The 17546-nt window shown below is 34.4% G+C and overlaps 1 protein-coding gene across 1 annotated transcript in view; it reads right to left on the bottom strand.

Annotated features, from left to right (window-relative positions):
- ROBO1 (roundabout guidance receptor 1) overlaps positions 1-17546 on the bottom strand; it is a 230309-nt gene that overhangs the window by 67188 nt on the left and 145575 nt on the right. The window contains exons 4-6 of the mRNA XM_083362042.1: positions 8088-8208; positions 6871-7009; positions 4353-4480 (exon numbers count right to left, since the gene is read on the bottom strand). Coding sequence (XP_083218168.1) covers positions 4353-4480; positions 6871-7009; positions 8088-8208 — 388 coding nt within the window. The remainder of the gene's footprint in view (positions 1-4352; positions 4481-6870; positions 7010-8087; positions 8209-17546) is intronic.

Genomic DNA, 17546 nt, shown 5'->3' with positions numbered 1-17546 from the left:
TAAACAGGTCTCCAAAGTCAAAATGATCTTCAGCTGCATACTACTTCATATTCATATTATTTGTTTATTCATACTAAATTAAATATATGAGTAGGCTAAATATTTGCAGAATAGCAATACTCTCTGGTCAAGTCAAGAACATCTACAATAAATTTCTTCCCTGGTAGAATAATCTATCCAGGCAGTATCTAGTATCTAGCTGGGTAAAGAACCCAACTAGTTTGAAAAGTGGCCTTCATAAGCCCTTCCCCATAACCCCTGACTAGAGCAAATTTAGTAAAAAACAGAAAATCAATAAAGGACCAGAATTAAAAAAAACACAATAAAATATAATAATTGTGAAATCTGTTTGATATAGCTTTTTTAGCTTATTGTTCAGAAGTAATATGTTTGGGATGTATTTAAAACATTTTTAAATATTGTTTAATGCTAATGGCTAAACGATTTTAATAGTTATTCTTATCTTTTATACCAGAGAATAGTGTAGAATAAAATTGTTAATAAAACACATCTACAGAAATAATCTTCCCAAAAACTTCATGAAAACTTTAATAAGTGAAATGTTTTGATTCTTACAATACGGAACCCAGTGCTCCGAAAGCTCACTTGGCCCCCTTATGTCTGATGTTTCTCTAGGAACTGTAAAGATAGCTTTTTCAGCAGGTTTTTCAAGTCTAAATAACTTCCAGATCACATTGCAAGAAGTTATCCATCTTACCTCACCTCTCATCTGGGTCTACCCAGTTAGTATTCAGACTTAAAAGAAATCTAAATGATTTTACCTTCAAAATAATTGGACAGTCTGCAGACATCTCCCTCCCCCCCACTTTTTCCCCAAAGGGTCTGGATAATTCTAAAAGAGGATATATTCCAGAAATGCAGATTTAATAAGAGTGAAAAATAATACCCATGGCACTCTTATTGCCACTGCAAGGGCTGGAATACAGACATATACAATTTGCTTTTGTTCTTATGCTCGCATGGCTGTTTTCACTTGCTTTTATTTTTTAGTTGCATTGAGGACAATGGACTAGTAACTGGGCAAAAGCTCCACAGGTGCAATCATGTCAAAAGCCCAGGTCATGTTTATTTAGAAGGCTTTATGGATCATAGTAAAGTTTTTGTTTACTCCGTTGAAGATGTCAACGGAATGCAGAATCATTAGCAGTTATACAAAAATAGACAGAACAGATAGAAGTCAAAAACTGGATAAAACAGCAGCTTTTTCTTCATAAAGTAATCTGATAATTGGCATCATGGATCAAGATCACTGGTCATCTTTTGTCACTGATGACAGAACTGCTCACTAGATTGTCAGAAAAATTCTTAAGCATCTTTTGAAAAGCTCCATGATCCATCAGATGCTTGAAGTGAACCAAATGTGTACTTTGCCTTTGCAAGTTTCAAGATGCTCTGAATCTACAGTTCTACCAGGAAGTGATTTAACTGTGGGAAAAGTCAGGATCTTCCATTATCAGATCACCTCTCATCATTTCTAAATCCAGTTTTAGACTGATGTAAGGCAGAGGCAACATTGCCTCTGACACGCGCATAGTTGCTATAAAGGCAAAGTCATTTCAAACTATTCCACACATTGAAGCAAGAGAACACAGAAACTTTTGATAGTTGCTGCCAGATAGGCAAAACCTCAGTGCAGTCCAAACTTATTCCATAGCCAAATTCCTGATTGTTAGTGCTATTAGGCAGTGGAACAGCTTGTTTCCTGAACTGGAAGTTTCATCACTGTAAGGTTTTAAGCAAATATCAGTGACCCACTCCATGACGGAATGAGGTTCTGCCATGGGTAGGGGGTGGACTACAAGACCATAAAGGTCCCTTACAACCCTATGTATCAAATATTGGTTGCTGAACTATTCCAATTACTTCAACTTTCGTTTTGAATTTTCAGGAGTACTAACTTATAGCATGCAGATACAAAATTATTTCTGTTACTGAAAAAAAAAAGCATCATGGCCCTAGGTCATGATGCTTTTGACAGAGTTAGATTTTATCATGATAACCTAAAAATAATAATAGTTGTCCAATTAATAATTCTGTGACTTAGATATAGGGACTTTTGTTTAATTAAGAGTAGATTATACCTGGAATCTACAGCTTAATAATGAGTTACAGTATTTGAAGAGCTTTGTTTTCAAACATCTTCAATACAGTTATATACTGTACACACAAACACACATACGCATATTTACAAGACCATATAAGTGAATTACTCCTAATCTTTGCTTAATGACCATAATTGGGACTAGTAATTCAATCACTAAGCGAAGCAGCTGTTAAGTGAAACATCATGTGATCATCCTGCTTAACAATTGCAGTTCCAGCAATCCACTGTTGTACTGATTAAGCAAATCACCTCTGATTATTTATTTATTTATTTTATTTAATTTGTATACCGCCCTTTTCCCAAAGGACTCAGGGTGGTGAACAGGGCACTAAATACCAAAATACAAAAGTTAAGAACAGATTAAACCATAGTGCCCAAATACAATAAATAAATTACTTAAAAGCAATAATTAAAACCCAAACCCATCAGACCAGGCCGGCTTGTTCAAACAAATAGGTTTTTAGATCACGTCGGAAGGAGCGAAGGTCAGGGGCCATCCGGAGCTCAACTGTTAAACAGTTCCACAGGTCAGGCGCACCCACAGAGAACGCCCTCCCCCTGGGGGCCACCAGTCGGCATTCTCTGACCAGTGGCACCCAGAAAAGGCCCTCTCTGTGGGAGTGCACTGGGCGGAGGGAAGTTGATGCCGGCCGCAGGTGCTCCCTAAGGTATCAAGGAGACTTCATCATATTTCCATGACTTGTGACCTCTTGCCAGCTTCCACATTAAATTTGCTTGTCAGAAGCTGGCTGTGAAGGTCGAAAATGGAATCACATGACCATGGTACACTGTGATGACGAGTATACATGCTCAAGAGTTGCCATGCACCTGTATTGAGATCATATGATCATGGGGCAATATGATGGCCATTAATGTGATTGTCAGTTGTAAGTCATTTTTTTTCTGCCACATTGTAACTTTGTAAGAAGTAAGAACTAGCTGTAATAAAATTCTTTCAAAACTATCAAGCACTTTCCAAATTTGGGGCATTGAATTTTTCAAATTTGGGGCAATGATATCAAATGACTGCAACTACAATAGAATTTTAATGGAAATAATTTTGGTCCAATTTAGTGTATAAAATATTTCAATCAGGAAATAAAATAAATGTAGCAAGGTCTCAAATAACTTTTAGTTCTGGCCTATAAGAACAGAATTAGTAATTGGAAGATGAAACAGAAAAAGATTTTTAACATCAATGGCACTGATTCACTGTCTATAAAAATGAGACCATTGTTTTTGTCTTGACTTTTATAGTAGCATTACATTTAGTATTTGTTTAAAAAAGCTCAATATACTAAGCATCAAATGCCTACAATATGATCTTATATCCTGATTTTTTTAAACAGTTTTGAGAAAAAGTGTATATAAGTACTATGAGATTAAGACTGCAGAGTAGGCTGTGAGAAAAGGGAAACAGATCAGAAGATTAAAGTAAATTAGCTTGCCGACAAAATTATATGATATCATTGTCTGCTTTCAGCCAAAAAAGAAAGAAAATAATTATTTAAAGAGTGAACTTTTGGAATGTTTGTGTGTGCGTGCACATACACATACATACACAGTGTATGTGCCTGTGTGTTTGTGTATTGCTTATCTGAATATATTAGTTGAATTCTGCAGGACGTTTATACTACATAAAAACAATACTCTTCTGAACTATGTTCTCCTATTAATATTTGAAATTACTATAACTGTAGATTGGGTTTGTTATTCTTAAGAAGCAGAAATACATTATTTTGTTTCTATTTTACACAAGAACATGTACAAGTCTATAGATAATACAGAGTAGACTATACATATAAAATATGTTTTTAAATTAAATCTTTGATAGGATTCTTAGAAACTCCCAACTAGGAAATTATAGTGTCTTTTAGCCATTACTGGTGAGATATAAAAGTTATTATAAAGTTGAATGATAGTAGAATCTAGGCATTGTAAGCACAAAGAAATAAGTCATATAATTCATTTGTTCATTAAGTATTTTGTTACTGTCATCTAAAACATATTTTAAAGAATACTGAAGTACTTAGGTTATTTCCATTATGAAACATAACACAAAATATCACAGTGGAATACTTTACATAATAGAAATCTGCAACTGAATCAGAATGATCTTCCTGATTTTTGATAATAAAAGATTCTGCTTTGATTCTATCCATGAATCTGCCATGTACCCTACCTATTTTAATCTTAGTATGGTATTAATATATTAAAAAAATAGTACCTTGAACTGTTAAAGTTGCTGAAGCTTCTGCTTTTCCAACCATATTTTCTGCAACACAAGTATAAGAACCCATGTCTCCTGCCATTACTTTCCGGATTTTCAAGGTGTGGTCATCACGTATTTCATATCTAAACAAACAAAAAGTTTAAAATGGATTAGATTGACTTGATAGTTCACTTATTTATTTGTATAACTTATATAGCCACCCATTTCACAAAACAATCAACTCTGGGTGGCATAGGAGAACATAGGAGAATTATGTAAAGGTAGAATATTATATTTGAAAAAATATTATTGGCACTGGTGTTCTATATTTGCTAATTAAAATTATAATACATCTGTAAGCTATATAATTACAAGGCATTATATATTATAACACATTAACATGCTTTTCCTATCATAAAAATTATAGAGTCAGTACCAGTAGAAAAGTGAAACTAAATGGTGCACATTCATGGAAAAGTTAATTACCAATTTCCTGTTCTTCTGATCAGAAAACTATCCTGAATCCTAGCTTAGTGTCTGGCCTTCAAAATGAACATAAAGTTGGATGAGAAGACTTTATACATGTCACCATTATAGAATTACAAGGTTGAATAGACCTTGGAGGTCTTTTAATTCAATTCCCTGTCTAGAAAACTGATATCATGTATCCCACTAGCCTTGTCATTTTTAAGTTACCCAGGTCTTTTCATAATTATTAAAGGCACAGTGGCTAGAATGCAGTATCATGGGTTAACTCTGCCGAAAGCCAGGAGTACAATCCTGACCAGCTCAAGGTTGACTCAGCCTTCCACCTTTCTGAGGCTGGTAAAATGAGGACCCAGATTGTTGGGGGCAATATGCTGACAATGTAAACTATTTAGAGAGTGCTATAAAGCACTAAAGAGGGACGCGGTGGCTCAGTGGGTTAGGACGCTGAGCTTGTCGATCAGAAGGTCGGCAGTTTGGCGGGTCGAATCCCGAGTGCCGCGTAGCAGAGTGAGCGCCTGTTACTCGTCCCAGCTTCTGCCAACCTAGCAGTTCGAAAGCATGTAAAAATGCAAGTAGAAAAATAGGGACCACTACGGTGGGAAGGTAACAGCGTTCCGTGCGCCTTTGGCGTCTAGTCATGCCAGCCACATGAACACAGAGACATCCTCGGACAAGCGCTGGCTCTTCGGCTTTGAAACGGAGATGAGCACCGGCCCCTAGAGTTGGAAACGACTAGCACACATGTGTGGGGGAACCTTTACCTTTACCTTTATAAAGCACTATGAAGCAATATATAAGTACTATTGTATTGCTATTTGTAGAATTTAGCTCTGAGATCCTCACGTCTCCTACTCTTTTCTTTTGTATATTTCTGTACTATTTTATAGACAGAGTATAGGTAGTCTTCAAATTATGACTATAATTGCACCCAGAATTATTTTATTTATTTTTATTACATTTATATCCCGCCCTTCTCCGAAGACTCAGGGAGGCTTACAAGCTTAGCAGTAAGTTTCTTGGCCATAAGTTGTTATAAGTAAAGGGATAATAAGACCAGACCCTATGTTTGACAGTTTTTGTTAAGCAGGCATAGTAGTCATTAAGTGAACATAGTAGATGTTAAATGAATATTGCAGTTGTTAAGTGAACATGGTGGTTGCTAAGCAAACATGACACTTGTTAAGCAAGTCAATTTTCCCATGTGGGTATTTCTTGTTGGAAACTGGAAATAAACACCAGAAAACAGAGCAAATCACAGTCACATTTTCACGGAACACTAAAAATGGTTATAAAAATGAGTCAGTTTTCAATTGACCAAAATGCAATCAGATGATTGTGAAGGGGGTGCAGCCATCGAAAATGAGTAGTAAGTAGTTTTTTTTTGGGGGGGGGGCAAGTTCATCATACCTTCAAAAGGTCATTATGTAGTCAATCATAAGTAAAGGACTGCCTGTATTTCTTAAGACTTAATACATACTGTAGACATGTTTGTTATATGTTCCATCAACTAAGTGGATGGAACATTAACAGGTGAGAAGACTGCAAGTATAAAATAGGAATTAGTTGCTCTTTTCTGGAAATATGTCTCTATTTCCTATAGCAGGATCCAATTTTATGCGTGTGTCTCCATTATTTTCAGTAAAAAGTATAAATGTCACCATCCAAAGAACACTGAGCTAACTCCAGTTTTCAATGATAGTAATTAATAATATTAAGATGAGTTACAGCTCAGAATAAAAGCCTATCTAATCCAGCACTATTTCCTCAATGGTAGACTGTGTGTCTAATGTAAATAACCCAGCAATTTAGTTTCTGAAGTTGAATATTATAAACAAGTATCATGACTAAGAGTTGCTGTTATTGTAACCCTTTAATAAGTTTAAAACTGAATAAATCAGTTTGAAAGCAAATCCCTTAAGACATTTACAATGTCGAAATATCTTTGATAATCTTTTCAATGCATCAGGTTTATATTTCAACCACCTCTAAAATTCAAGAACACAGCATAAATCACAATTCCTTTCAAAATATTAATGATCTTTACCTTGATTTAGGTAGTTCTCCGTCATCCTTTCGCCATCTTAGTGTTGGCACTGGATCTCCACGTGCTTCACAACTGAACTCTGCACTGTCATCTACTGTTACTGCTAAATTACTTGGTCTCTTTACAAATGATGGTCTTTCTAAAGAAAGCAAATGATAACTAGATATTAGCATGGAAGAATATGATAGTTGCAAGTCCCAAGAGTAGTTTGAATATTTCATAATCATTCAAGAACCTGAAACATGCTAGAACCTACACAATTTAATGAAAAACATGGCAGAGTAACAGAAAAGTGATCTGAACAAATTAATACCAAATGAAGTAATTAGGATTTATAATTATGTCATTTAAATGTCTCCAAAACTTTGAAGGTTTTTCTGGGTGATTGCAAGCCCCTGAATTTACAATCTATCTCCTGCTTATTAATTTTTCATATTATAAAAAAACAAAACAAAAACTAAATTCCTTTGTGAAAAAGACAAACACTCACTTTGGAGAAAGAAAACTAGAAGATAAAACAAAGATACAGTCTCTTAGCCAGTACATTGAAACTCAATTCTGAAACGAAGACATCATGAGATTTTCAATTCTTCAGATATGAAGAAGAAAAGATCCTTTTGTGGAAAACGTTTCTAGGAAAACATGTGTTAGAAGGAGATGCTGCTTGCATGTGTATGCCCATGATGAAATGCATAATAAGATAAGGAGTGCCATAATGGATTGGATCCCTGGTCTGCTCAGTATAGCATTCTGTTCTTACAGTAGCCAACTAACTATATAAGGAACTATGTGATATCCTGTTGGTACTACTTTAACTATATTGTATGTGGACATCATGCAAACTCAGGGAAAGACAACTCTTTTAAGGAAGTACTAACAGATGTAATAGATGTACTTCTCCTGATCCAAGGTACAGGACATCCCTAATATATGATTATTAAATCCTTGAATTTATAATGTCCAGTTTGCTCTAGATAAGAACTGAAATCCTGGAAAAAAATATATACAGTCTAGGACAGGGGTGCCATTCCAGTAGACCATTGGTGCAGTTCACTTTTAAAGCCCTATGTGGCATGGTCATGGGTTACTTGTAGGACTAGTTTCTTGTAGGACTGATTTCTCCTTCTCTCTCCATATCTGGTAGAAAGGCCATGCTCTGGGTACTATAGTTTAATTGTGGAATTAGCTATAATTTTTAAACAAAAAATTATCTTTACCAAGAACAGTTAGTTCTGCTACTTCACTTTCTCTTTCTCCAACCATATTTGTTCCAACACAGACATATTTCCCTGCATCATTTTTTCTAGTATAGGTGATCATCAGCTTTCCTCCTCTGATCTAAAATAAAAATGATAAGTATTAATAATACCTTCATAAAACATGAACAAACAAAATATTTGCATACAACATAATTACAAATATAAACTAAACCATAAAAGAAAATGTATTGTTTTTAAAAAGCACTGAAAGTTTATTTGAACAGGAAATACAATTTTTAAAAATATTGATTTAAAAATAAATGTACATGGGAGTTTTTTTTCAAATGTGTGACAACAGAGTTTGATGAACAAACTGTGAAATTCAAATAACTACACATTTTGTTTCTTATATAATATGAGAAATAATCAGATGTTTTCAATTTAGGGATTATACATAAATATGTCCTATGTTTAAGTTTCACTAAAAGTGATACTTCTGTATAGCTCCTTGGCATGTTATGGAGCTAGACTGCCATCATGTTCTTTCAGAATGGTCTTGTTTGTTTTCTTTCTATTTGGGGATTTTTCTGGCAAAATCCCAAATAAAAAGTAATCTACTCTGAATTGGTTTAGCTTTTCTGTTAAACTAAGGTTGGTCAGGTGCTACTAACCACATGACTATCAGCTTCAAAAATCTATATAGGAAAAACTTTTCTCTAAATAGTCAATGTAGTCTAGAAATACCATGGAATACTATGGGATAAATTCATCAGAATGTCTGTGGTTATTCTATGAGCATTCTATGAAGCCACTTTATCTTCTTCTATAATGAGCAAAACTAAATCAGTCTTACAACATCAGAAAATATATTCCCAATGCTCAGTTATAATTTTCAGTTATTGATAAATATACTAACAGTACCACTGACACATCAAGATATAAGTATAAATTTGTCAATTAAATACAAGTTATAACAAAATGTCAAATTTTACAATACTTAACTTGATGGAAATATTTAAGCATAGCAAACCAAAATAAAAGTAATCTAAATATATCAATGGAGATTAATAAATCATATATACTTCTCTAGACCTGTTATGAAAAATATGAATCATAATCATTAAATGTGTTTATGTTCAAAAGTGGTTTACTTTCTAATAGCAAATGTTGAAGAAAAATATTTTCCTATTCCATTTGTACAATTTTGTTTAAAAACTTATTTTACTTGCTTATTTGTTTCTGAATTTTTGCCTGACTTTTCTAATATAATCAGGACTTCACATGGGTGCTACTGATTCATAGAGACTGAGTGACATTGAGTTCAAAGGATGATTATTTATCTAATAAACAAAGCAATTTCACTTGTGATTTGCCTATACAAAAAAAATGCTGTTTTAATTCTACACTATAGTAAATTACAATATTAAGCTATAGTAATCATAATCAAATGTCTCCTATAATATAGAACATTCTCTCAAAGGGTATACATTTGGCCCATTCCTACTGCTTCAATGCAATAAGATTTGAAGGTTTTCTACTATGAAATGTTTACTTAGGATTCAGCCCATAATATTTCTATGAGATTGAGTTCCAGACTTTAATTTGGCCATTTCAAAACACATTTTTTTTCTTTATATCTATTCTTTTAAAATAAATCTCCATTCATTAGTATAGTTAACACTACTGTCTTGCTAATATGACTCAGTTGTATTTAAGCTTGGCCTGATTTTCTTCTGGATTAATTTTCTGAAGAGTTCTCAGATCCTTCAATGATAACTGGTTGCCAGATCCCAAGACAGTAAAGTATCTTCAAAATATTCCACAACCAGCTTCATGGTTTATTGTTGGCTCTTAGTATGAGGTTCCTAGCATGGAATGCACTACTTGATTTCTGATAGGCAGACACTGATATTGCCTGAAAACTCCTGCTTTTGACTAATCTGTTAGGAAAACTTTCTTCTATAATTCTGATGATGAAGGCAAGACCAATGACATTAGCGTAAGAGAAAGAGATCCGAAGATTTCTAGGTATTGTTTGGGGGTTCTGGACTGATTTTTACAGGATAGACTCTCTTAAGAAGACTCAAAGCTTTAGCGTCCAAAGTTTACCCATTTTAGTAAAATGAATCTGCCTGCACTTGAAAAGAATCTCAGTACTTTAGAAATGATTCTGTAACCTTTTCAGATTTTACAGATCAGACAGATAGGTATCATAGATTTTTCTGTACATATCTTAATATTTTTTGTCACACAAAGAAGATTCAAGAAGAAACTATGATGAGGCTAAAGAAAGTCTAGATAAGATAAATGAGCAAGTTTTTAACTTAAATGCACAACTAGAAAACCTTCAGGAAATGACTACAAAGAATGAACAAGGAATCCAGAAAATAGAAGAAAAATTAGAGGAAACTGATCCAAAGATAGAGGATATAAAGGAAGAAAATCACAGACTGATGCAAAGAAAAAATTGGAAGATCCAATGACAATATTGGAAATGGAAAAGGCATCCCATCCCTCAAGATTTCACAACATATCTGAAGACAAAGAAGAAGACTTTATAGAATGGATTATAGAACTTTTAGGGGAAACATTAGAAATTGAGAAACAAGAGATGAAAAGAGAAGCTGAAGTAAAGTTGGAGTTTTTCAATGAATATAAATGGGTTGAATCCCCCTTAAAATTGTCTTATCCAAATGGTTTTTCCTATTTCAAACAGTACCCATAAAAATAGAGAAAAAATTATTGAAGATCTATATACACTGACTTCAAAAATTTATCTGGCAAAGGAAGAAAGCTAGAGTTAGATTAAAGAAAATAGAGGACCTGACCTACCAGATGGGGCCCCATATTACCAAACACGTGTTTGAATATGGCTAAAAGAAATAGATAATACTAAAAGATCATTATGATTTACAATTAGGATTGAAATAAGAGTTATAAGAACAGGGTGTTGATTTAATATGATTGCCTCAATTGCAAATACAATTGAGGTATGACCTGGTTAGAAAAGATGTTATAAACTGGAATTATTTTTATTAGGTATAGTATTAGAAAAGTATGATGAGCACTTAATGGTGCATGTATTAATAGTAATAAGAATCGTATTTGCCTAGTATTGGAAAGATGAAGAAACATTACTTGAAGAAAAGAGGATCAAAAAGTACTGGATTGTATAGGAAAGAACAGACTGATATTGAAGGATAAAGAAAAAGAAAACATAGAATATATATATATATATGACAGATAGGCATTATAGATTTTTCTGTACAGATCTTAATATTTTTCTTTACAACTCAGCATGCCATGCTTTAAAATCTGTGCAGTAAGAAATGCAATAAGAGCGAACATTTGTAAGATTGGCATAGACAGACCAGGATTAGTCCAAATTAATTCCAATAGTTAGTGAAATCTTACACAATTGACCCTTTAAACGGACTGACCTGAACTAGATGGAAATAAATTATTCTACTTTGGCACATTAAATGATGAGCAATATGAAACAAAACAATCACCGGATTTTACTACTTTGATAGAAGGAGGTTGATTCAGATTCCTTTTATCTGTTAGTAGGATCCACTTGAAATTCTTAAAACACAAAGTGTAAAGATAAATAAAAAAATACTACAAAAAATTGAAAGTGGGCAAATACTGCTCTGAGCAATCTGACTGGCCTCTGTAAATATCCATCTTGCTGGCCCTGATTATCTTCCATCCAATCCAACAGAACTACTGTCATTCTCTCCCTCTCTCTCTCTCTCTCTCTGTGTGTGTGTGTGTGTGTGTGTGTGTCTCCCCCCTTCGTTCATGTGAAAAAAATACTGTACACCCTCTTTGAGTTCTATGGTTTTACGTATCAGGACATAGTAAAAATCATCTGGTCCTTAGAAGTTCAAAGAGCTCCAACTATCAGGATCCAAAAAAAGATCTTTCTGTGCTGCAACTCCCATCCTTAGGGTAGGATCTGTCACCACCCTCCTATCCTTCTGTAGGAGCCTGAAAACCTGGCTCTGCTGATTGGCCTGGGAACCCAATGGGAGAGTTCCACATGGAGATGGTTACTGGACTGATGGGAGGCTCCACCTCCTCCATCGCTCTCTGCACTCCACCTTTTGTTACAAGATTAGTATATTCTCACTTTCTTTTTCATTGTTTATTTTATTCCTCTATTATTTTACTTCTGTTTATTTACACTTCATTTCTCCTTTTAACTGTTGTAAGCCAACTAGAGTAGCCCCATGGTGAGATACGCAGCAAATAAATTTAATAAATAAATAATATCGAATGTGTATTTTAAAATAAACAAAATATAATTATGTTATTCCCCATTTGCCAAAAATTAATTATGGCTTAACCCTTTATTAGAAAAAGATTAAAATTAATCAATAAGAATCAATGTGCACCGATGTTACTAGTTTGGTAATGAAATGTCTTTAAGAAGACAACCAAGCTCAGTGAGCAACCAAAGATCTGATTAATCAATAAGAACATTACTAAATATGTCACTTAATGAAAGAGGATATTAACAGGTATATAAAATAGTCAAGTTTCTAGAGAAGAATTATTCTGTGAAAATGAATAATCGTGAGTGAGGAGGGAGGGTGAGCGGGAAGGAGAGGGAGGAGAGGGAGAGGAGAGAGAGAGACAGAGAATACACATAATGGCTACATTGGCTCCATATAATTTTTTAAAGGAACTTATTACATTAATATTTACATTTTAATGGAAGAAGTAAAGAGTCTATTGGACTACTCAAAAATATTTAGAAAATGTTGGCTCTCATTGTTTCAGTTCTGGAGAAGTGATAAAGCAACTTTGGTGCATATTTTATGGATATAATCCACTTGTAATTCCTTATTGTTACACATTATTGGTATGTTGAACTGGCATTTTAAAGGCAATTAAGAATGAAAAATGGTTTCTTGAGGGAATAGCACACTAGTATTTTCTTTCATTTATTCAAGTATGCATTGATTATTGCATGAAAAATATAAAAAGTAATAATTAAAAAAATAAAAAATCACTGAAAATGTAAAATATACAAACTCCATGGACAGAGTAAAGAAGATCAACTAAGCCAGCTAAAAAATACCTCCAGTTCTCTGAGGCTTCCAGGTTTTATTACACAATCAGGTCCTTAGGATTTCAAAAATAATAACAGGAATAGAGTCAACCTGACCCATGAAGGAGAAGTTACTGTATAGGGCATGTATTATAGTAGAAAAGGCTCACTTCCTAGACCAACCAAATGTAGATTCCTGCAGATGTTACTTACAGAGTTAGTTTTCTTCCAGGCAATAAGACAATGCCTCAGTTAAGTTATATGCCCCAGTTAGAGTCTAACTCTGAGTAAATATAAGTGATTTTTATCTAATAGGTCCTCAGAATATTCCTCAGAGCACTCATTTCCAGGCTGATATCCTTAAGATAAAGCATGTTATCTTAAACATGATTGGTTATATTTTTAACCTCACACTGTAATCCCTAATGTGGGCCCTTACACTCAAATATGGAGCTTTAATTTATTTTTTTAATACATAAATGAACAAATGTAATGTTTTTTTAATTTGTTTAATGATTCTTTTTATGCAGTTTTAGGGCTTCTGTGCCCTAATTTTATGCAGAAATATTGACAATTCAAAAGGGTTCACAGATTTTTAAATAAAACTGTACCTGTTTTATTAACATATGCTGTTCATTTGCTGTTCTTCTCCAGTTCAGATTGCTGCTATAAAATTTGGAGAGCAAACAAATTAAATGAAATCTGATAATAATGATTGTCAGGTGAAATTAAATCTGATTATAAAACTCTACTGTATTATCTTATTTAATAGGCCATCATTAAACTACAGTCCTGAGGTCTTGAAGACCTTACTCCAGGATTCTGTCTTGGTTCAATATTACTGATCACGTTTATTGTTTATACCTTCAAACATGCTAAGCAATATCAAGAGGATATTGGGGGAAGACTGTGATGTGGGTATCAGGACAGATAATATTTTGAATTGAATTATTTAGTTCTAAGTAATAAGGTGAGGACCGGAAGTGAGGAAAAACGTACAGAATAATTGATATAGTATAATATACTATAACTGAGCTATAATACATTACACCTGGCATTATTAAAGAATCTCTTTCTTTAGGGGACATATAGAAACAGAAGCAAGAAAGAATATTGAAAAATTGCATGAACTATTTTAATTCTGAAAATATCAATTTCCTTGGTTGCTATGTTCACGGCTCCATGTGAAAGTGACCTGTAACATTTCACTTATATTAATGTTTCACATGATTTTGAAACATCTTAACATGCTTAACTGTGTACTGTTGATTAAAAAAACCACTATTAATCTTGTACATAATTCTGTATGTGAATTATGCACAATCTTGATTTTAATTTGCGAGTATACTGTAGAAAGTCTTAATTTAATGGACCCTGATTTATTTAATAGATAAAATCTGCTGAAGAAAAAATGTGCCATGTTTTGTTAAGAAGATGTTAAGGGAAAACAGGAAAGAGTATATCAAGGGCATTAAGCTAATAGACAAAATGTACTTAGATATCAGTGGTGGCAACTGATAGAATACAGAGAAGCCACTGAGAAAATCAAGGTTGTTTGGGCCAGTGCGATATACAACATTGGAATACTGGTTGTAATAGTAGCAGCAAGAATGTAGAAGAAAAGGAAGATCCTGGGAAGATTGCAGGGTGATCAGCGGTTGGGATATGCTATGTTAGGAAATGTTGAAAAAAGGCTGGCAGAGGGGAAAAAAGTATCAGTCTTACACTGGTCATTCTTCTTAGGATACTTAGTTTAATGGCCTTTTGGTTTTAATATATTCTGCTTCTTCATTAGTTACTGCAGGGGTCAGCAACCTACTGGCTGTGGCCCACTACTGGGCCATGGCCTCTTGGCCAGCGGACCATGGCAATGGCTGGCCAGTGTGTGCACATGTACATGCGCACTCCCCCCACTTGTGCTAGCACCAGTAGTCTGTTTGCACAACCATGAATGGGGCCACTAGTGCTGCACAGGTGCACACAGCCCTCTTTGCATGTGTGCACACGTGCACCAATTTGGAAACTGCTCTCCTTCACTCCGGGCCATTACCGGAAAGGTTGGAGACCTCTGAGTTACTGTATAATTGATTTCAGAATATATCTAATTCAGTTAGGAGTTGCCTTTTCTCATACAATAAGTTAAGCAGGCACATAAAGTTTAACATAATTTTTAAGGGTGTTTTTTTAGAACGTATTTTTAATGTTTGCATAGAAAGTTTTTCCCCACTAAATTCAGTTAAAAATGCATTTTGTATGAAAGGATATACAAATCATATATTGCAAAGATGAAATGGACATGATCTATTGATTAAGTATTATATTATGCTTTACAGAATTACTGTATTAGTTATGATTGATGGGACAATACACTTCTAAACAAAAACTATAACAGAGTCTATCCTTGTAAAATCTTATGACATATATAAAATATAAACCAAAAAATAATTTATTTCAAATCATTTATCAGTTTAAGGGTTGATTCACAAAATAGCAATTCAGATTTAAACTAGGCAACAAATCTTTGCCTAAAATGGAATCTGTCAGCCTCAGCTTATGAATCATCATCAGATGGAAAGGAGACAAGTTGAGGCAATTACTAGATTTTATGTTTCAGAGTTAGCTTCTAATACTGCTGCTCATAATTGTATTCATGGGAATTCAATTCAAAGAAAAGTTGTAGCTGCTTAACTTACAGAATTTTATCACCTTCATGTACAAATTTAGAGGACAAAAAAATGGAGATTCTTTCCCAGTTGTACAGGCAGATGCTCTGAGAAGAATGTTGGAAGGTTGTTGCTCCTGATTAGTCTATGTCTTATGATCATAGTCAAAGAATAAGTCTGTTTGGAATCCTTCTTCATTGAATGCAGTACAGGCTATATATTCCATTACAGTTCCGTTTTATAGGCTCTATCCCCTCTCTTCAAGCTCTGATCTTTGCTAATAAGAAAACCATGATTATCTTGATTACTTACTAATCATGGTATCAGTGCCTCTACCAACTTGTGATCGTATACTGTTAACAACTTGGCTAAAACTTTGATAACCACAACATTAAAATAGTCTCTTTCTGTCTTGTAAAACATTATTCACAGTCATAGATCAATGCTTGGGGCTTGCAAGAAAGCCAGAGGAATTTGCTATAGCTAGATGAAAAAGTCTACTTCACATGGAAGTATCAAATATAGCTAAGCACACAGAAGTGAACCAAAATGAATATGTTAACAAGAAAAAGGACCATTGAAACCAGCTGAAATATGTTTGCATCCAGAAACTTTTCCCTACTTAAATAAACAAACAAAATGAGAAAAGTACTCAGTGTAAATAAAGTTAACTGAAACCTATGGCAATCATGAGGGTCAGCTCTCTGCATGTAGATGAGCTGTTAAAATTTTATATCTATATGTACACATCTTCAAAAGCTGAGAAACAGAGAGGCTACCAGTGATTCTCATTGAAAATGATGGGAAGGGCTTTCCTATGCTTAGGAAGATACTGAAGGACTCCTGCTGTTGTGATTCCTCGCCAGCCAGTGGATCCAGGAGCTGAGGAATCAGATGAGGAGGAGGGGCATGGAGTGATATTAGAATCAGGGGAAGGCTCTGAGGAGCTCTAAGACTTACAGTTGGACGAGGAGCCTGGCCCATCTACTCGCGCTCAGGCTGAGACACAGCTGTGCTGGAAGCCTGAGTTGGACAGTGATGAAGAACAGTTGGGACAAATCCCAGATGCATGAATGCGCAGGTAAGAGAAGTGAGTAGGACAGAGGAATGCAATGGGGCGGCTCCAAAGGCAAAGGAGAAGGCATTAGGAAGCCATGCCTTGGCTGAATTATAAAAGGGAAGGTGTGGGAGGTGCTAGTTGCTGAAGGCAACCGTTCGTGTTGAGGATCGAGTTCCTGTGGACTGTTTGTTTGCCTTGGACATTGACTAAGGTCTGTGAGAATAAATGGGGTTTGTTTTTTCTTGTAGTTCCTGCCTGTTTCTTGGAAGAGGGGTTTCTCTTTGTGAGCATAACAAGGACTCATGTAGGCTGTGACAGAACACCTGCTCTAAAACTTTATTTATACCTAACTCATCCAACTGTACCCCAAAGGTTCCAAAAGCTATAGGTTAATGTACTTAAGTCTCTCAGATGGACTTCAACTACTATAATTAAGGTAATATAATAATTAAGATAATTATGTCTGGAAAATAATGAATCATTTACAATTTAATCTAAGCAAAATTAATTTTAAAGAATATCATTACATAAAAAAATCATTTAACATATTTCTTCAAACTGAAACATTCTGAAGTACCATATTAACTCTCTCTTACAGACTGTAATGTAAAAAAAAGAGTTGACATTCTGTTATGCCTTTCTGTCTTCCATTAACTTCTTAAAATTGCTTCCACTTGCAAATGAAACTATGTCAG

This window comes from Vipera ursinii (genome assembly GCF_947247035.1).
Source record: "Vipera ursinii genome assembly, chromosome: 4".
Classification (NCBI taxonomy): domain Eukaryota; kingdom Metazoa; phylum Chordata; class Lepidosauria; order Squamata; family Viperidae; genus Vipera; species Vipera ursinii.
Note: the sequence above shows the minus strand (reverse complement) of the source record. Positions and strands in the feature narration are given on the sequence as shown.